At 43.7% G+C, this 21,477-nt stretch overlaps 1 protein-coding gene across 1 annotated transcript in view; it reads right to left on the bottom strand.

Moving 5' to 3' along the window:
• CMTR1 (cap methyltransferase 1) overlaps nucleotides 1-21,477 on the bottom strand; it is a 26,012-nt gene extending 4,535 nt beyond the window's left edge. Inside the window, exons 1-23 of the mRNA XM_072035700.1 lie at nucleotides 21,291-21,477; nucleotides 21,034-21,168; nucleotides 17,381-17,511; nucleotides 15,324-15,482; nucleotides 13,898-13,990; nucleotides 13,103-13,174; nucleotides 12,387-12,481; nucleotides 12,210-12,282; nucleotides 11,805-12,003; nucleotides 9,940-10,058; nucleotides 9,600-9,696; nucleotides 8,242-8,374; nucleotides 7,492-7,671; nucleotides 7,032-7,088; nucleotides 6,203-6,260; nucleotides 5,482-5,550; nucleotides 5,143-5,274; nucleotides 4,502-4,624; nucleotides 3,682-3,773; nucleotides 2,934-3,002; nucleotides 1,482-1,529; nucleotides 829-941; nucleotides 186-294 (exon numbers count right to left, since the gene is read on the bottom strand). Of these exons, the coding sequence (XP_071891801.1) occupies nucleotides 186-294; nucleotides 829-941; nucleotides 1,482-1,529; nucleotides 2,934-3,002; nucleotides 3,682-3,773; nucleotides 4,502-4,624; nucleotides 5,143-5,274; nucleotides 5,482-5,550; nucleotides 6,203-6,260; nucleotides 7,032-7,088; nucleotides 7,492-7,671; nucleotides 8,242-8,374; nucleotides 9,600-9,696; nucleotides 9,940-10,058; nucleotides 11,805-12,003; nucleotides 12,210-12,282; nucleotides 12,387-12,481; nucleotides 13,103-13,174; nucleotides 13,898-13,990; nucleotides 15,324-15,482; nucleotides 17,381-17,511; nucleotides 21,034-21,163 (2,351 nt within the window). The 5' untranslated portion in view covers nucleotides 21,164-21,168; nucleotides 21,291-21,477. The remainder of the gene's footprint in view (nucleotides 1-185; nucleotides 295-828; nucleotides 942-1,481; nucleotides 1,530-2,933; nucleotides 3,003-3,681; nucleotides 3,774-4,501; nucleotides 4,625-5,142; nucleotides 5,275-5,481; nucleotides 5,551-6,202; nucleotides 6,261-7,031; nucleotides 7,089-7,491; nucleotides 7,672-8,241; nucleotides 8,375-9,599; nucleotides 9,697-9,939; nucleotides 10,059-11,804; nucleotides 12,004-12,209; nucleotides 12,283-12,386; nucleotides 12,482-13,102; nucleotides 13,175-13,897; nucleotides 13,991-15,323; nucleotides 15,483-17,380; nucleotides 17,512-21,033; nucleotides 21,169-21,290) is intronic.

Genomic DNA, 21,477 nt, shown 5'->3' with positions numbered 1-21,477 from the left:
AGCAGTTTCCTAAATCTGTGAGGTATCAGTTTATGCAGCACACCCTGCTGGTGACTGAGCTGTGCTTGCAGTGCAAACAACTGCAAAAAAACAGCAGAGCACACCTGAACTCCCTTCTAAACATCCAGATGCAGCTACACCTTTCCACAGCCTCAGCTCTGGCGATTGCCACAGCTAGTACTCACTGAAAGGGCGCGATGGATTCAGAAGGGAGGTCGTATGTTGCTTGCTTGGTCATCTTGTTGAAGAAGAATTTCCTCTTCGAGTTTTTGCTGTATGCCATTGTCCAGGGATCTTGCAGAAAAGCATCACAGGGATTAGATCAGAAATGGAATGAGGATAAAAGCGTGGTATAAATGCATACATAGTGCAAGCAGGGACAAGGAATCTGTAACAGTGATTCTTCTCTTACTCCTTTTCCTCCCTCAAGACCACCTGCCTCCCAAACTTTTGCATTCACTGAGAAAATCCCATTCTCCCTGCATTTAAAAATTGACATTCCAAACAGGATGTTTCCATGTACTTTTACTCTGGAAAATATCTTCTTGGTAAACAATTATAATCTTAAAAAAAAAAAAAAAAAGGCAGTCCTGTAAATAAAATGATTTACCCACACAACAGATCAAACTGCAGCTGAATAAACAGTCACAGAAACACCCTGAACCTTTTCCCAACCTAAGCTATGTTCACTACAACAGTGAATCTGTAGCCATTGGAACACTGCCATTCACTTTTTACAGAGTTACAGCAGGAGTGAGCCTAATCAATTACTTTTTATTTGAAGGCACAGAGGAAAAAAATGAAGAGCAAGGGACTCTCTCTTCCTACCATTCACAGTCCGTACGATGTAGAGTCCTGTGGGTACAAAGTGCCGGTCATCCCTGCCTGTGTAGGATAGCCGGGGTATTCCCCCTGAGCTCTTGATGACTTTCATCTCTAACCTAAATGTAGAGAGAAGACGGTGATACATATTGCTAAACACAGCTAAACACACACGTTTCTTCCTTCTTTGCCCTCTTGCACACAATATGACACCCGCACACCCCTTCCACACATCACAGTGAAAATATGACAGGAGAAATTGCCACATCCCTGGAAAATCCTATCTCTTGCTTCCCCTGCATGGCTAGAAAAAACTGCCAGAGCTGTCTAGATCAGGTAGCAAATCTAGTGTTGGAATGAAGGATCTGTGATCCACCACACTGAATCCAAATGGGGTTCCCATTTCAGGTATGACCTCTTAAATCTTTCAAGCCACTGCACAAATACTCAAGCACACTTGCTGCTCCTACCTCTGCAAAGCACACTGGCCAAGTCTGTGGCATTAGAGCTCAGCAGCATGATTCAAGAGCTTTACAAGATCTTTCTCCAGGACTCCTCAAGCACAGACCAGCACATCCCTCCCATTCCTCTGCTGTCATGCATTGGTGGCTGACAGTCTCCATAGGCCCTGAAACATCTCATTTCAGCCAGCCACTTACCTCACAAAAATCTTCTCCATCTCCTCCAATCTGTACACTTCTTTTACTCTGGGCGGGAAAGAAGAAACAAGACAAAAATGTGATTAAAAAAATAAAAAATTGAACTGTCCTCTTTTTCTGTCCCAGCTGTAAGAATCAACAACAGTTCATTCAGTACAGCATGCGGTGGCTAAGCACGACTAAGGTTCACCTTTCTCCTCAATCTTACGCTTTATTTCTCCTGGCTTGAAAAAATGTGACATCTGCTTTCTCACAGATGGGTTGCTGTGAGCAACATACAAGTGTCCTCACTGCTAAGGAAGCTGTACATTTTTACCCCAGGCTCAGTATACAGAAGAGGAAGAATTGTGAAAGTCAGGTGCTTTTGTTTTCCCATGAGGTAAATTCACCAAGGTCAGCCCCAGGCAGGTTCTGGCTTCAGCGTGCTGGCCTTGCAGTAAAAATAAACTGAAAGATCTTCACTGTTATCCTGAGGGACACCAAAAAACTCGCTAGCCACCTTGAGGTAAAAAGTTTTGTTTTTTTAATCAGTAAAGATGATTTGGAATCATCATCCTGTTACGTCAAACTGCTTTTGTGTTTTGTTTTTCTGTTCTGAGATGAAGACAAATCACAAAGTTTCAAAAGCATTGCCTCTGATCAGACATCCCAACCACCTGTTTCACACATGCTGCTATAATCATCAGGCTTCAAACAGCACAGTTTGAACACTTTTTCATGAGAGCAAAGAACCCTTCTACGACCCATTTCTACAGCCCTTCTTGCTTCATCTTCAGCTCTTGCCAATGCTTCGGGCTCCTCCAGAAATTGTGACTGTCCTGAGTTTGAGTTCCCATTCGTCTATCATCAAGCAGAACATCCTCTTTCCTGTACTCCAGCCTCTCCTGCAATATCACGGCACTTCTAGCTAGACTGAAAGCCTTCTGAGACAGAAGCTGTTTTGTCCACAATATGTATCTGATACCCAGCACAACAACACTCTCGTGATCTGCTATAGCAAAATTAATGAAATCGAAAGTCAGGAGGCAACCAAAGCTTTGTTAGAAACTTTCTTGACATTGTAACTGAAACCTCCTCCTCAGGCTAACCATCTGGAGATTGCAGACACTGATCAACATTGCATTTATCTAACAGTCAGCTTCTCTGTACCTCTGCTGACCCTTCAGGGCAGACAAGAACATAAAAGACTGCAATAAGCTAGCTGTGCGATAGACATCAGCACACATCTGAGACCAGCGCTGGCCAGTCCACCTATGATGAAAGCATGAATGTCTGATGTGTGAGAGGAGGGCACAAATTCTCTACTATCAACCTCACCCCAGATATTGAAAGGACTTACAGCCTCTTTCCAGTGAGACCCAACTATGAATTTCAGCTTAAAGTTCAAGTCCTTCATCCTCAAACACAGCAAAACCAAAGCCTGCAAGGCTGAGGGAAAGAGGAGTCACTCACCGGATCGGGTTCATATCTGGCCGGCTAGGTTTGGAAACAGCTTTGACAAACTTCTCCGCCAGTTGAATCCTGAACAAAAACAGAAAGAGAATCCTGCAATTGAGCTAGATCTCTGGTGCACCAGGAAGGTAACAGTTTCAGCTGAATAACCAACTAGACACTTCAGTACTTGCAGATTGCCTCCACTGCTTGCCAAATGGGCACTTGAGAAACAGTTTTTCACCACACCCTCACAGTTCAGTGCCCAGTGATACTGACTATTATGGATACTGACCCATATCCGTGCGGAATGGGTCTCCATAGCCTCCTCTACAAGCCCGTGTGTTGCTGAACACACTGATGCCTAAGTAGGCAAGCAAGACTAGGAGAGATATCATACCCCTTAGGAAGAAAACAGAGGGTCTTTCCTTCTCCCTGAGCCACTTATCAGCGATGCTCATGCATATTCCCAGGGTGCTCAGTTTATCCATGCTGTGCCTGGCTCACTCCAGACTAAGAATGGAGCTAGACCTGCCCTCACACACAGATACAGTACAGGCAGAGAAGGCTACACCCACATCACTTCGAGGTGGTTCAGTCACAGTTCATCACAACAACAGTGTTTCAGCTGAATGTTGAATGCACCTGGGTGCATTTAGCAATTCAGATGAATGCACTTGTCTCCCCGTGCTCAGCATTCTGCCATTAGTGTGAACGTTTCTCAGTCACACTGACATACAAGAAAGAAACTTCTCTAGAGCCTACATACCTCTGGTTGAAATGCTGGTTTCGGACATCATTGCCATTCAGCACCAAGACATCAAGGATGTGGATAGCACTGATTTTTCGCTGCGCTTTCCCCTGCAGAAAGTAATACATAAACTTACTACTCGCACTGTCAGTTGCTATTTCAGCTTCATTTTGTAGCTTTTCTTTCCTTTTTTTTTTTTTTTTTGGCAATGCATCATTCTCTTCCAGCAAGAGAACACCTTTCCAGATACTAGAAGCATGCCAATTCCCTGCAGCCCATTGTACAGTAACACGCCAGCCTCCAAGAACCAGCATATCTCACCTACACAGCTGTCTCAAGGGAGGGAGAGAAAGCAGGACCACAGCTACCATCACCAGCTCTCTGGCACAATAGTGCCTCATCAGGTAGCACAGCACAGAGCCCAGTGTACTACAGCATCCTCATTTGAGGTGCCAGAGGACAGCTGCACACCCAGGCAGCAACACCTCACGTTGTGAATATACCTCAAGGATCTTTTTCCAAGGCCTGCGATCACTACCGCACAGTCATGTACCTGAAGAGCCACAGAACAGATTAAGTCTCGGTGGCAATGTCACCTGCTGCTACATGCAGGCCAACAGCATATCAGGGTTTCAAAACAATGTTAAAAGCTCATCTCTCTAGCACTGGACAGAAAGAAGGAACTTAATCTAAAATAGTTTCTCTAAAGATCAAACGGAAAAAAAAAGCCTCATGCCTGGCACAAATGGAACATTTATTCTGCAGTATCTTACAGAGAATAAGTGAAACTGCTCATTATATCTGCAGCCACTTAACAGGAGAAAGAATAGCTTCCTACCTCTCCTTTCAGCTCGTGAACAATCTCCACAGAGAGAAGGGTATCTCGTGGCAGCTCAGTTTTCAAATCCAGTTTTGTCCAGCGGTCTGACTGGCGACCATCCCATGTGTAGATCTGTGATTTCTGTGTAGAGAAGGCAGAGTCAGATTCACCCAAGGCCTCATGAGAGTAGGGGTGGAAGAGAGACCTCTGACCAGCTCCAGAGCATCCCTCAAAGAATCTTTTTGTACTAGGCCATCACAAGCAGTTTCTTTGTAGGGAATTTTAAGGAAGAACCTTGATATCTCTACAGCAAAAGAACAAAAACACCGTTTCTCATCGGTCATTAACTTTTCATACCTATATAATGAACCAGAAATAGGACACCTTTAAAAGGACAGTGAAAGTAATTAGAGACACTAGCAAGAGTATGGGTCTCTGTGTTGGCTGGAATTACAAAAACAGGGTTAATTACAGCGAAAAGCAGTGAAGTCAGCAGAAAGAACCATAAAATAACTAGCAGCATTCAGGACTGCCAGTAAGAATCCTTCCTGGCCTTTGAGGACAGGAAAGAATGGGATGAACCTGCAAGGCAAAATAGCAACACTGAAATGAACCAGCAGAACTCCCAGATGTGAAGTCTGACTGTTCTCAGGACTTACCCCTAGCCCCAAGAGGAACTTCTGCTCACTTCCCGCCACCATACACCGGTAATCCAACACTTGGCGGATTTTTTCCAGTGTACTGGAATTCAAAGGAGTGGGTTTGTAACTGAAGGTATCGATGTCCGTGCCCTAAAGAGTAATGTATAGAAAAGGCAAGTTAGACACACAACAACAGATATTTTTTTATTGCATTTACCTATCTATTGATAGGTAAATGCAATTTCTCCATAACACAATAATCCAGGACTTCTTACTCTCTTAATTCCTGCAGGGAAAAGACCTATTTATACAAAAGATCTCAGAAGAAGCAGAAGCAGCTTCTGGGTAAAGTCTTACCTGGATCAACTCAAAGAACTTGGACTTGGGATCCGAAGATGAGGGAGCAACACGGGCCTGATCAGGAATCTGAAGGAAAATCATACAATTGATAATAAATGTTATTCTTTTGCATGTTTACATGAACCTTTCTGGTTTCAATACATGACAGAACATCTTGCCCCCTGAAACTCCTGCTCTTGGGACTTCAGTTGCTGGAGAGCTCATCTAGCAAAGAAAAGGTCTCACGTGTTTTTCAAATTTAATGTAGGTATACTGTGTCACTGTGTCTCATAGGAAACTCTGAGACAGCTTCAGAAAGTTTCAGGCTAAATCTTTAGCCTGGATTCCATCCACGTTTCAATGAAACACTGCCATATATGACCTCACTACAGTCAAAGACTCAGGAAAGAGAAAGCGCAGACTCATAAAACAAGACCCTTTGGAGGGCTCTACTGCATGAAAACCACTAGGTGCTGAGTTCACTCTGTATGCCATCAAACATTGTCAACTGCAGCAAAGCAGAGAAATCAGATGCCTGCCTCAGTTAAGCCATACACATAACCTACAAGCATCATCCTATTTGCTTACATGAAAAGCTTCAAATCATCTCTGACCTTCCCCCAGGACAACATATTAAGCCTCTGGTTAGAAAGCTTATCTGTACTCTGGCTCCATCCTTATTTCATCACAGCAAGGATTTCATCACCTTTACCATCTCCCTGCTTCGCAGCTTACTTACCCCCCATAGCTGGAGACACTCCTTTCGGATTTCAGCCTGCCGTGGCTCGATCAGCGTCCTCAAGAGCAAAGAAGCAGACTATTAGAATGGTGAAACCTCCTTGCTCTCATAGCATTAGCATATCCCAGCCCCATCACATTCACATCTTTCATCGTCAGGCTTGGGAATGACAAACGCACAGTGGTCTTCACCAGGTTACACTCATAAGAGAATCCTGCTTCCCTCCCCACATAAAAAACAGTGTTAATGTTAGGATTTGTTCTTCAACAAAGATTTCTGGCTCTCAGGCTCACTCAGCTTTCTGTTGTGTGATCTCTGAGTGACACCTGAACAGAAAAGTCACGTCGGGGAAACAGCTATACATTGCAATAGCTTTAGGGTTTCTTTTTACTTGAGAAATTAATGTCCCATGCTTCAGTTTACTCTAGGTACATAACTTAGATGCTCTGATTCACCCCTGAAAAATTAAGAACCATGCCCATCTTAGCCAGCTGCTGTAGAATTGAACACACCAGCCAGGATGGTACGTCCACACCCCTGCTAAGAAGCAGGCCCACGTGTGTTAATCAGAAGGCACGCAGTGCATGGTAGCCTTCTCAATAAGGGTGACAGACCATCAGCCTTCAGGACTCCTGCAGCTACCCACACTTTTCTGCAAGCAACTCAGGGCAGAGACAAACTGAGCTACCTAAAAGCACTATTAATTTCCCTGGTTCTAAAGGCCAAGGAAAGTAGCAGCTCAAATTAAGAACACATTAAAGAAGGGCAATGCAATTGATTTATAGTAGGTTAGTTCAACCCGCACTGAAAGCCAGAGGAATATACTCACGTGTCTTGAACAAAGGCACGAATTTTAGCCAGCGCCTTTATCTGAACTTTGCAGTGGCTAAAAGAGATGGAAAATTTCAGTCAGGGAGCAAGTTTATCTACACCAAGATCTAACTACATGGAAGATTACTGGGACAACAGGCAGAAGCCTGACTGATCCTCAGAGAGAATCATTGATTCATGCTGACACTGATCCAAAGTGACAAGAAGTCCACCAGCAAGAATTAGGCACTATCCTTCCTTTCCAGTCTACACAGGAGGACGGTACACAGCAGCCAAACAGTCACTAACAGTAATAACCTCTCTCTGCATAGGGCCCCTCTGCTCTGCTAAGCCTCTTGGAGCAAAAGCAGAGCAGTGTAGCAGCATCAACAAGCCTCTCCGTGAGTGGCTTGCAAAAGAAAGCCATTTTGGCTGACGTGCCTTACAGCCAGCAGCCCTCCTTGCCCACAGGCACTCACTTTTCGTTGGACTGCACAATGTAGTCATAGAAATCCTGGTCCCCTTTGATCACGTTCAGCGGGACAACGAGATTCACATCCACATCGGAGTTGCGCAGCTGGTTGAGTCTGATGTTCACCATGAAGAGGTAGTCCCGCACGTCCTCAGTCCCTAGCTTCAATCCTTTGCATATCACATACCTGCAGAGCAGAGAAATCATTTGGGTTGTCCCTTCCACACAGTCAGCTTTCCTGCCATGCTCCCGTTGTCAGGACAGGATCCCAAATCCCAGGAATTCTTTCCCCCAGACAGCCCCAAGAAGGTGAAATCTCACTTATCACAAAGTCATGATGTGTCAGTTTCCACTTTCCAAAAATGATTGGGAAATTCAACCTTGTTCAAAAATGCTGCAGATCTCCCTAAAGTAGTAAATCAATTCTGCTAAACTTGACAGGTACAATAACACACATAATATGCTCTGGCTTCACTGGAACCTCAGTTGATTCATGCAAAACAGCGTTACATACTCAGTTCCACTGCTTCTCTCTCCGGAAGGAATTCAGTAGGGGCAGTGAAAAGCAAGTGTACTTTGGCAAACATCTTCTTTACCTTGTCAAACATCACAATTCGGTAGGCATCTAAAACATTTTCTCCTCCAAAGCAGTTGCCAACTGCGTGAGGTCACAGAGATTCCATTTGCCTAAATTCCTCTACCGCTGAATTTAGAGGACGAATTTTCTGTAGTAATCCCTCATGCTGAAGAATCTCACCTCTCCGAGTTAGCAGGCCGGCTTGTCACAGGTTTAAAGATGCAGACTCGCTCAAAGCAGCAATACAGCAGATAAACAAGCCCCACACTGAATGGAGTAAACAGGTCAAAGGTTTTGCAGACAAAATGTCCTCCTGGAGCAGAGAGAGGAAGCACAGTGACACCAGCAGATTATAAAGAAACAAGAAGATACCAGGCACCTCAATAATCTTCTCTTCTGCAGAAAGAGTAAGTGGTTTTGTACAATTAAACAGTATCTGAACACTTTCCAAGGAGTAGGCCAATGTGGCTCCATGAACCATCTTCTCTGTACCGATACAACAAAGGGAAAAGCAGTTTTCTGACCAGGATCAAATCAGTCTTTGTGCTTTCTCAACAGCAAACCTTCTACCCACTCCCTAGCCTCCCTTCCCAGGCCTAAACTATGCCCCTACGGCACTGCAGTATGCTACGCAAAAGCCTCAACAGAAGAGCAGCTCCATTATGCAAAACAAGAAGTTTCAGGCTGGAAGAATAAACTAATTGATGTTACCTGAACAGAATAGCTTGTCATCTAGAAAGAAAAGCATGTACGCCACGCTTTGCCTTCAAACAACTTTTCCAAATACCCTAAACAAGCAGTCAGTCTGGCAGAGCTGTATCTACTCAGAGAGGAAAGTCTTAAGGAAGGTTACTCCTTACACCATATCACGTTCAAGACTCTTGCTAAGCAGATCATTGCCTCAAGTACTTCTGAACCCAGGACACAAGATAAATGACAATGGGATAAACATTCCTATCTTCTGCTCTTGCGTGTCCATGCCAAATGCTAACTAAATTCTGCAGAAGAGAGGAACCATCAAAACCAGATACAGCTGTAACGTCCATCACTTGGCAGTAACGGGTTATAGCTAGAACACCATTAGGCATCAGCTGGTTTTGATCAGAGATGGCAGATTTAAAGGAGAAAAGCCACAAACTAGAGGGAAGGATGAACTGGATTAGTACCACTCTGTTCCAGCCAGCCAGCTAGAATGATCAGAAAGCAGCTGGGCCAGCTGATACCATAAAGCTCAGATATACTATCCTGTTACCACACTGTGACCTTAGCCCAAGACAGCTACATAACATATTGTAAGAGATTTAAACTAATGCATTTTACCTCCTGCTCGTAATAAAAAGAAAAACAGACATAGACAGCCTAAGTTTTCTGCCTCAGTTCTCTTAGCTTTGTGACAACCGTCTTGGAATGAATGCAGACACACTCAATCCTGTGCAGCAGAGCAGACTTCGTGCCATGTTAATAAACTTCTACAGCATCCTTCTGCAATGTCACCCACACTGCCAGAAGGTGGAAGATGATTAACAGACAGAACATACCTGTCCGGACGATGGACAGTGCTGTAAGAAACTGACAAAGCATCAGCTGTTTGCTTAGGATTTCTTGCAGATTCTCCTGACCCTCCACAGAGAAGCCCTGCAAAGCATATAGCACGTGATTAGCATCTCCACAAATCTGTTGCTCAAGCAAACAATTCTGTACAGTTAAATCATGATTTACTTTTTTTAAATGATACAAAACACTGCCACCAGGAATTTTAATGACAAGCCTTAATGAATTTCATGTTTTAAGCGCAGACACATCAAGTATCATATGTAGACTGAGGTATGAGGTACCAGTTTTGATCATTAGTGCAAGAAGAAAAAGAAAGGGACCAACCCCATCAGCCATTAAGAAATGCACTCCCTTGTGATCCGTATTGTCCAAAACAAAATTCCGAAAAGCAGTAATGTTCTCTGGGCGAGTAATGTCTCCATCTCCATCAATCCCTCCTTCTCCTAAGGGGAAAGGAAGAGATGATTACTAACGTGTTTGCAAAGATCAGTACAAAAGATCAGTACAAACAGGTGATCTATTGGATGCAATTAACATTTAGTCAGAAACTACACAGACCTCAATAAGTGACTAAGCATTAATATATTCCCTAGCTCACCACCAAAGATGGTTGCTAATTTAGAAAAACTATTTAGCTTCTGTGGTCATGGCTAAACAAAGCCGTACAATAACCACGCTCCAAAGATGACTTGTATATTAGCCACAACAAATGACAAATCACTCGCTGCCCTCCTCTGAGTCAGGAACTGACTGCATTACAACATAATATTCTCACCCAAATAGAAATGACAAATAGCTGAAACCACTAAAAACATAAGATTCAATCCCATTGCACAGCTCACCTGTTAGTAACATGCTTTTTACAGCAAAGGCAAAACAATTCACATGGTGCTTTGGAAACCTTCTACGAACAATTAGTATAATTCTAAAGAAACATAACCACCTACTTCCAAACACAATGTAATTTGGAGTTAAGAAAAACAGCCCCAAAAATTGTTCACATGCAAACAGGTTTATAAAGAGAAGGAAAAAGGAAATTCCTATTTGTTTGCATGAAGGCCTGTAATTTTCCCATAAGGCTCTTTAAAGAGAGCCTCCTTGTCCCCCAGGCTAGTGTTTTAGAAAGCTCATCTAAGCTGTGTCCTAGAGGTTACTAACTCTGACTTCAGAGAAGCCTGAACTTCTAGTTGGCATTACTCCCTATAAATCTTCTAAAACTACAGCTTGTATTAACTGAACAACTGCAAGACTAGAAAACAGCAGAGATCAGGATGCACGACAGCACTTTGATAACCAAATTCCTCGTCAATCTCCCTGTCAGTAAGCAAAGTGACACTAGGATTTGTTACTATTCTTCAAAGCACAAATATCACAGCAATCTGCTTCCTTCCCGTCACTGGAAGAGAGTTGTATACATCTCCCTAGATTTTATAGGGCAACAGACAGAAAGGGAATCAAGAAAATGCATCAAAGTCATTGGGTTATTCATTTCTCTAGGTATCTTTTTCTCTCCATAAAAGCACTAGTGAGTTATGAAGATCCAAATGCTGCAGGCATTAAAACAAGGCATTTGTCTGCCCTGCTGCCCTTGCCACAAGCCTTCTCTTTAACATATCTAATCCTGAAGCACTAGCCATTCTCTAAGAGTTCGTGGTTAGGTGTCAAAAGTGGCAGACATCAAGAGTCACAGTGGTGGCAGGATAAAGAAAAACCTGCCAGTGGAAAATCAAACTGGCTACCATCTCTACAGGACAGTCACACTTGAGTTTCCTTTACACGGCCTGAAATAAGCAGCAGGAAGAGCATCAGTCCTTGTATCTCCCCTTCCTACTCCATGAGCCTACACAGATAGCGTGTTTCAGAATTACATCAGTCAAGTGGGAGGAACTATTGTCAAGCCACCTTAAAGCACTCTGCACTTCTCAGATAAGCTCAAGTACAAAGGATTCCAACAGGACACACGTCTTCTTGGCAGAATGGAAATAAGTGCAGAAACGTGACTTGATATGCAAGCTCACCGATCTCAACCCTGTTCTCAGATGACAGCCCACCTCTACTTTGCAAAGTGGTTCTCTAGAAACAGGCTTCTCTAAGATCTCCACGCTGGTACAAATGCCAGCTGCGCTCCTGACACAGAAGCTGGAGCACAAGCAAAAACATCAGGTAACATTCATGCGGGCACTACATACCGTAGTAAGGTTCAAAGAGCTCACTGGAAGCAGAATAGAAGTCCTCCAGCTTAAAATCATTTGGTCCTTTCAAGGTCATGCCAAATCCTTTCGCGTGCCACTTCCGCCTCCACAAGACGTATTCGGAGAAGCCCCCAGGACCAGCACACACATCAGCAAAGTAGAGCAGCTCTGCATCTCGCTCCTTTATCAAGGGCCTCTGCAAAAGGAAACTGAGGAAATTCTACTCACCCAGTAACAGCTCCCCTCAGGTAAACCACACACACCATCAACTGCACTACTCAGCCAGAGTAATGTCTTTCAAGCATCTGTTTTCCCAGCCAGTATCCTAAGGATTCTCCATTCCCTCCACCTTCTCCACTCTGACAAAGCACAGCTGTTTGAAAATTAAAGAGAGGCCCTCACCCCATGGAAGTCCTTCGGGTTTGTAAACATGTAGTCAAAGACATGGTCCATGTTTGCCATCTTCATTGCAGCTCTGTGAACACATAAATAGGGACCTATTAAGTTTCAATCTGGACTCCCATGGCTGAAAGTGGACATAAATGGGAAAGATGCTGCATAACCAGACGTTCTGCAGACCTGTTCAGAAAGAAGACTCCACGGATCATCTCATAGGGGTTGGATCTTGTTCGGGCTCTACGCATTTCTTCGCCATCCAGCTCGTCAAACACGCTCTGCACAAACAGAAATAAAACCAACCTGGACTTGACATAGGCTCAAGAGATAGGTAAGCATAAGCATTTCCCATCCTCAAGCTTCTCACTCCTTAGAGTGCTCTATGAATTTTCTTCTGTCACATAATAAGCACTCTTCTTCTAAGCCACCCCAACTGTTAATCAAATTTAGTGACACCAAAGAATTCTATACTGATAGCTCCAGAGCCTGATAACATGGTTTGCCACCTCAAAAGCAGTCACAGATGAAGGTATTTCTCTCACAGATACACACACACACACACACTGCAATTCACAAGGGCATGATCAAATCTAGGAGGAAACATGTAACACGAGAAAAGGGAGTTTGGGTCCTTAGCTCTTTCAAGCCTAGAGCCTTTCAGTTGGACTAACCCAGAAAGGAACACCACTGATTTTGTTCATCCCTTTGAAGGCTGAGGTACAAAACAGATTGACAAACAGGCAGTAGCAACCAGGATTCTAGGTCACACCAGTGGCACAGAGGTGACAGAAGTTGTTCTGAGCTCCTGCCAATCACCAGTCATTTACTCAACCCTTTCAATTATTTATTTTATTTGCTTCCCCCCAAACTTCCACTCTTCTCTAAGGAGCAGCACTCACCTTGCACCGCAGGACATTACGTAAAAGCTCTTCGCTACAGAATTCTGTTTCATCTTCAATCACCATCTTCCTCTGGAGGAGGATGAGAACGCACAACAGTTAGCAAATACGGCAACACGAACTTGTGAAGGATGAAGTCAGTCAGCCACATTCTAGGTGGAATCAGCAGGAGTGCAGCTAGAGGAACAATTCTCTCCTATTCTGCATCTTCAGACCACACACCAATACTTTATCCAGCTTAGCACTCCCCAGTACAAGGCGGATACTGCCATACTGGAGCAAGCCCAGCAAACAGGCCACCAAGATGACAAGGGTGCAAAAGTATCTGACGTATAACAGACTGATAGAAAAGCTTGTTCAGAATGGAGACAGCAAAGGCAAGATCCTATTCCTATCTACATCTACCTAAATAGAGAAATAGGGAATAGAGAAAGTGAACCTCAGCTCTTCTCAGAGATGCACAGTGATAGGACAAGAAACAATAGACACAAAGTGCAACGCAATAAATGCCCATTAGCTATACGGATAGTTTTGCTAATTGGGTTAGCAAACACTGAAGCAGATGTTCAAACCGGTTGTGAGATTTTTTGTACTTGGAAATATTCAGAACTCAGCCCAACAAGGCCCTGAGAAACCTGATCTAGCTGGATGTGCTCGAAGCAGAGAGCTGCAGGAGCAGTCTCCAGAGGCTTCCTCCAGGCTAGATTTTCTACAACTCTTTGACAAGGCAATTGGTTCAGGCTGAGCATTCCCACATCTTCTTAGGCTGGTAAGTACTGGGATCTAAAAAACTACCTTCCCCACAGTCATCCACTCCTTCAGCTCCTGGGCATCGGGGATTTCCGTGGTACACTCAAGGCACCAGTCCACCTCCTCGTAGGCACTGGGCTGCAAAAACAAAACATAGGAAGAGTCAAGTACGATTTTGCTAGTAAAATATAACTACCAGTTGCTCCCAAAAGGTTTGCAACCAATCCTACCATAGGGGGTTATGCCATGACTTTAGGGCCATATAGTTTTTCCTCCTTGCCTAAAATACATTTCATTTCATCAGATTAAAAAAAAAAAAAAAAGTAGTACTATTCTCTCATCTGATAAACAACCAATAAAGCTAAAGCCTAGTACTCTCAAGGTACATTTTAGAGACGTTGCAAAGGAGACAGTTGACAAAAAAAAAAAAAAAAACTTCCTGATGGTGTTTTACACATCCATTCACACAGTTCCTTCTGAAAGACTCCCTCATTCCATGACTTAATTCAGGATGTAAACATTTCCTTCTGATGTTGGGAAGAAATTGTTATGGCAGTAAAGGCCAGAGTGATGCCACTCTTTCACAAAGAGAGGCTGTTAAGATCTACTCACCTTCTTACATTCGTTATAGCAGCATCATCCACAAGAGCAAAGCATAGGTAAGAATTGCTGTGAGATGCAGAAACACGGTGAAGAACGAGCCCTAAGCCAACAAGCCTACAGAACAGATTTCAGATTCCTGGCTCTGGAGGAATAACCCCTGCTATTATTTCCAGTTGCTGAAAACTACACCAGGAAAGGAGAACCAAGTGCAATAAAGCACACCATGTCAGTCAATAGCACTGCTGCCCTTCACTAACAATGACTGTGACCTTCTGGCTCAGCCTCCGCTTGACCAGCTCCTTAGGATTCAGTGTTCCGTTTGTTGTTTGTGTGTTATTTATTTCTTTTTCTCTTGAAAACAAGGATACAGCAGCTGTTTTGTATCAAATAACACCAGTACTGGGCTTTAATTTCTTGACAACACAAACTTCTACTTTCCAATTTACTTCCCTGTTGAAGAGTTTGTCAAGAGACAGGAATAAAACATCACAGCATTTTAGATAGGACTGCTAAACACACCCGGAAAAATACTTACAAAAAAGCCACCTACGCAGGTATGAAGAACAATGACATACAACATAAAAAGGGTAAATTCAAAACAGCTTGATAGCAGCTTCCCATCACATTCTCTACTACAAGCTCAGAAACAAATCACACAGATCACAGCAACACTCTACCTGAAAGATTTGGTGCCAGACCATTAATAAATGTGACATCAAACAAGTTTTGACGTGCTTTGTCAGGGGACAAAGTTGGGCCTGGGTCTACCACTTGACAGCAGCAGTTATATCAGCACTCAAAAAACGTTCCCAGAGGGCAAATCCTGAACACAGCAATGGAAAAGGGATTCAAAACAGTAAATACTTACCTCTGGCTCATCCTGCCAATCAATATTCAGCTCCCCATCAAATCCTTTGAGGGTCAGCCCAAAGCCTCTCCTTCCTTTCTGATTGGAGGCCTCAACAATATCCTTCCTGCCTTGGCCGTATTTTCCAAGACCTTCTCCTTCCCGAAAGCCCATCTTGGCCTACAAAGAAAACAAAGGGAGCACACTGAGGCAAGTAGATTTGAATTTATGTAGCTACTGGGATTAAAGACTAGCCCAGAAAAGAGCCATCGCACTGAAGTGACTTGGCGCCACTGAGAACTTTAATCCCAGTTGTGGCTTTCAAGAGTTAATACTGAGTTCACTCCACTGAGGCAGGAAGGTAAAAAAATAAAAAAAAATGGATCTAAAGAATGATGTTTGAAAAGAGAACAAATTAGAAAAATTCAGGAACAGACTGCTCCAAGGGAGAAGTAGCAAGAAGCCAGGACGCATCCACCACTGCATTCAGTGGGTTTTTAAATTCATAAATCAAAAGATGCTGGCATGAGGGAAAAACATCATGTTGTTGTAATATTATTTGTTGTGAATATGCAGTCACACACATTGCAAGCATCAGTTAAAATTCACCTAACACCCAGAGGAGGGATGCAAGACACACTGCTCCTGAAACACACTCCTTTTTTTTTTTTTTTGAACTGAAGGGATGACGTTCATTAATTGCTACTTTAACAGCTTTTCTATTTATTATTTTTAGCAGTAAGAGAACAAAAAAAAAAAAGCATGAATGTAGCCAATTTTACTCCCTCCAATATTTATCCACAGAACAATAAGTAAATGACAGACTTAAGAACTTTCGCTTGGATGAATAAATCATCCATATGCTCCCTCCTGTGAAAAGCAACAAAGACGCTGCTTGTTATCAACCTGCATGAGAAGCAACACAATATCCATCAGTTTTTATACAGAGGTACATGGAGTTTACCCATTGCCTTTGCTACCTGGAAAGGCAGTCCTTGAAATATGTACATCCAATGTGACAGCCACGGAGCCTGCAATACATCAGTTCTGAACGTCTAGTAATGAAGAACTATTTTCCTTTTACTTACCTAACCAGCATGGAAAGACTGCTGACCCTCACTCCTCTGAGAGCAGCACAGCACAAAGGGAGACCTGAGTTCAGTCCTCCTTCAAATCCTAGACCTCCTGTCACATTTCAAGTCATACATAACTCTGCCTCATCTTTCCTGCTGCCCCTGGCGATAACATTTTTGTTTTTCTTGTCAGGAATAGCAATGCTCTCAGGATTAGGATGCTCACAATACCACAGTGATGAATTTTGCATTGGGAAACATCTCTAACAGCACAGACTCTAGGAAACTTCTCTACAACCTACTACTGCCTTTAAACCCAGAAAAAACTTGCCATATTTGGGACTACCATGACAAAAAGAGTCTACAATTTTCTTAAAACTTCCTAGAAATTCTTTCTTCCCCATGCTAACACTCTGTAACGAAGGGGTTGATGATCATCTTCAAAGTTTAGCTGTCACAGTTACTGTAATTCACAACTCCATGTGTTTCCAAGAAACTTCTGGCCCTACATAAACCAGAGCAACACTGCTTGAAAGAAATACCTTAACAATTACGGTAATAATTCTGCAAGGGCAGCCCAGCCAACTGCCAAGACCAAAAGGAATTAATGTCAATCCTACAATTTGTAAAGGCCTTTCTTACAGGGCATCTGTTAGATCTGTTAACTCAACCATACATAATTGCAAAATAACACAAGGCAGGACTCTCTTTTTCTAGCTCAGCAAACTGCCTGAACCAGAAGTCTTTCTCTTCACATTCACCTCGCTGTTCCAAGGCCTGGAACATTAATCCCCCCCCCCATTTTTATTTTTTTTTTAAAAAAGCCAAATCCCCATCTACAAATCTCTCTCAGCCTCCCCCAGCTGCTTATTAGCTGGATCAAACAGAGAACCTCACTATAACGATGGTCAAAATCACAGTGAAAAAATCTCAGAACAGACTGAGGTCTTCTCAGTTTGCTCTCATCAGATCTCGATAGTTTGGACCAAACCTCTTTTGACCTACCATGAGCTTTTGGGAGACACTGTTGTACATTGAGTAGCGGGATGAAGTACCCTCCACAAGAGAGTCTTGTTTGAAGACTGGTCTTTTTTCATCACTCTCACTCTCAGACCCACTGCTGCTACTGGAAGACTCTGAAAACAAGAAAAGCAAGAGAAATAAATACCAAAAAAATAAAAAAGAGGAAAAGCAAGACACCAAGTAATCACATCAAGAGCTATACGCAGTGTGACTCATTAAATCCTCTCAACGAACACTGAGTCTGACAGCACACTTCAGAAACTCAAACGTGTTACAGGAAGCACTCAGGTGCAACATATAATACCACATGGAACCAACACTTGGTTATCAACCCTTTTGTCTCAGGATTGCACACCACCTCTCTCAGATGATGGATGCCACGTACCCCAAAGGGCCTGGCAAACCCTATGCCAGCAGCACAAGAGGCCACGGCACGACCACAATAGTACATTGTGCTGTGTCTGAGCTTTACAATAATCCTAGACAGTCCAGAGCTTCCCTCCTGAGGGTAAATGGCAGTTTCTGACACCTTGATAACACAGTGTTAGATTCTCCTAATTTCCCTACCTAATTACAGAGGCACGTGCAACCCTGACTTGAACAAAAATCAAGTACACAGACATCTACAAAATGGCCAATAATGCAGAAAGACAGAGCTGCATCCTTTTTAGCACCCCACAAGAAACTTCAGCTGACTCCATCACCCGCCTCAGCAGCGAAAGCCCCAAGTTCACTACCAAAAAAGACCATTTTTCACCTCTAGAAGTTTACCAATGCATACAAATTCATGCAAAAGAACGTCAATCTAATTAAAAAAAAAAAAAAAATGACCAAGGTTCAAAGAAGAAGTTAAAGAAGTCAATGAACCAATCAAGGCAGAAATGGAACACCACACACAGCACACACCCAATTTTTGTCACCTGAAAGCCACCTAAAACTGATGCAGCTGAACCTCTGTGACCACCAAACTTTGGGCTCTGCCCACACCCAGATCTACCCTGGGACCTATTTGGCCTAAGAAGCTAGGCCTGGATGAGCTATATAGTGCTTTGCTTGAGATGCCCAAACATATTTCCTCTGAGTGTAGCTGGGATCTGGGCAGGAATCAGGTGGTAGGCGTGACACAGCTGTCTCAGACTGCCCTGCAGGTGAGTAGGGAGGGAGGCCCTACAACCCAGGGAGTTCTCCCCCTTTTCCTGTGGTGTGATCACAACGAGGATGAAGCAACGGCTTCATCCTTCCTGAAATTTGTCTAGCACCAGCAGTGGGGCAGGCCATAAAGACTACTGGAGCAGCAAACCACAAGTATAGCCACGCTCTTCATTGCATCTCTGCCTTTCAAGCCTCCCTTGTTCGCAGAGGTCTAGTACAATCACCCTGTACTTCTTTGCACGACTACAGGTTGAAATATACCTAACTTGCCATGAGATAATGCAGAAAATTGCTGTTGATAAAGTTTTTAATAGAGTTTACCTTTTCTTGTTTATCATTTAAAAAGAAATTAGGTAGCTGCACATGTTTAAAGCGTGGCATAACCTAGAAAGGACTGAATTCTTCTTAAATTTGTTCTGATATAAGAAAAAAACACAATATTCCTCTCCCAACGCACAGATCTCTATTTTCCTGCTATGGATAACAGAGCATCAGTGGAGTAACAGGAAAAAACTGGAAAATTAGCAAAGGTCATTACAACAGGTCAGAAAGTGAGAGATCGCAGTGAAATACGCAGCTGTAGTTAAAACTGTTTCAACGTGTGTTGAACCCCTGCAGCTGAACTATCACTCTTTAAGATAACTTCTGTACTAGAGTTTACAGTACCAACCTTTGAAACTTCCAGCTCAAGACAAAGAAAGCTATGACACAGCATGTTTGCAATATTACATGCCCATCTTGCTTTCCAAGCATCTGTCATAAAAGCTACATTTCCCTTTCCTTCACAAAGTTCTTAGAGATGAACTAGATCAAAAAGGATTTTACTTTAGGAACAGTTAGTGCTTCCTGCTTCTCCAGTCCACAGCTTCAATTGTCTTTAATGCCTGCTTTTGAGCTGTTTTTTATTATTATCATTTTTTGTTTTCCAGGTCTCGTGATGTGCCTCAAACACAATACCCATTACAAAACCTCAAGAAAGTTCCTTCACAACTCTTCTTACTTTTAACATTCACTAGGCCATGATCAGTAAATACATACATCTCAAAACACTTCTCTCTTCCAACCTACTTTTTTCCATCTGAAACCACAATGGGCGTAACAGACTGCCAAGCATTTAAACCTATCCAGAATGTCTTCCTTGAAATGCATTGACTTGTTCCATAAAGTTTCACAGCCTATCCTGACCCATAATTGAACTCAATAATAAAAAGAAAAAAAAAATGTTTGAATTTTTCAGCCTAAATCCTGCATTCAATTCCTGATAGTCTCTATCCCAACTCCGACACCCTACAACTCTACCTCCTCATTCACCTCTGGTCTTGCAAGGCATACAAACACCATACCCTGTCACTACACCTCCTCCCAAACTGACCACTCATCTTCCATACACATTCCCTTCTGTTTTCACAAGAGGAAGGCTTCTTTCTGTGCTCAGGCCCTTTTTCACTAATACTATCACCAAGAGAAATCCCAAGACCGAGAAGCAGCAGGCACATGTATGAGGCAACATAAAGCACCACTACCCTGGAAGAGTTTAAAGCGCTCTGCAATAGGGATAGCAATTGTGTAGGGCACCCTCTTCATCTTTGGAATACTCCGAGTGAGAAAGCAAACTCCAACAAACAAACAAAAAAAAAAAAAAAAAAAAAAACAGGCAATTGAGTTAACTCCAAAGCAGTTTTTCTTCCTGAAACCAAATACCTGTAAGCTTCCACAGCTTACAACAGCAACAACAAAAAATCACATTGAACCAGCAAAAAAGATGGAGCTACAACACAAGAGCCCCAGCCTAACATACCCTTTCTATATGTCTCAATTTCTTCCATCTGCTAAAAATGTGGCAGTAATATTGGTGTGTTTTTTTTTGGTTTGCCTTTTTTTTTTTTTTAATACAATGAGGCATTATCATAGAACTATCTAGTTGGAAATGACCTTCAAGATCATCAAGTGTTACCATCAACCTGACCTAACGAGTCTCATCACTAAGCCATGTCTCTTAGTGCCCTATCCACATATCTCTTAAACACCTCCAAAATGCAATCATTAGGGTTGGGAAAGCCCTCCAAGATCATCTGGTCCAACCATTCCCCTACCAACAGTATCACCCGCTAAACCACGTCGCCCAGCACCACGTCCAACCTCTCCTTAAACACCTCCAGAGACAGTGACTCCACCACCTCCCTGGGCAACCCGTCCCAATGCCTGGCTGCTCTTTCTGAGAAGAAATTTTTCTTTAAATTAAATAAGTCAGTCTTAATTAAGAATCTCCTAAACAGCATCACGTTCTGGTACCGTACAGACCCTTAGTGCTGAAAGTTTCCAAACCAGAAGTAGCACCTGAGCCTGAGGAGGCTAACGCTGTCCACACACAGCCAGAACTGCACAGCTTTGGGGCATGCAATTCTCATCCACCATGCAATTGTCGTTCACCTCCACCTTCTACACCTCACAGATGAGGATTTAGACCCATGCTGGTCGCCCACCTTGCGTGGTGTGATTGCTGAGCTGCGCCTCATCGTCCGAGGTGGAGCTGAGGGTGAGCCCCAGGTCCTCCACCTTCTTCTTCTGCTTCGCCTGCGGGCTGCCGAAGCCAGGCTCGCTCCTCCTCTTCATCTCGCCTGCAAGAAGCGGGTCACAGCCGCTCAGCACCACACAGACCCCCCCACAGCCCCTCAGCCACCCCCACACCCACCTCCACCCCAAACCCCGACCCCCCCGGGGCTCCCTCGCAGCCCCTCACCGCCAAACCCCGAAGGGCGAGCAGCCAGCCCCGGCGGGACAGCGGGCAGCGAGGCCTCGGCTCCTCCTCCGTGCAGCCGGGGGGGGCTCCGGCCGCTGCCCCCCGGCCCCCTCCGCCTGCCCCCGGTCCCCTGCGGCCGCTCCCGGCCCCGCCGCTTTCGTTTCTCGTTTCCCCGCTCGCCCCCGCC

This window comes from Anas platyrhynchos, chromosome 3 (genome assembly GCF_047663525.1).
Source record: "Anas platyrhynchos isolate ZD024472 breed Pekin duck chromosome 3, IASCAAS_PekinDuck_T2T, whole genome shotgun sequence".
NCBI lineage: Eukaryota > Metazoa > Chordata > Aves > Anseriformes > Anatidae > Anas > Anas platyrhynchos.
Note: the sequence above shows the minus strand (reverse complement) of the source record. Positions and strands in the feature narration are given on the sequence as shown.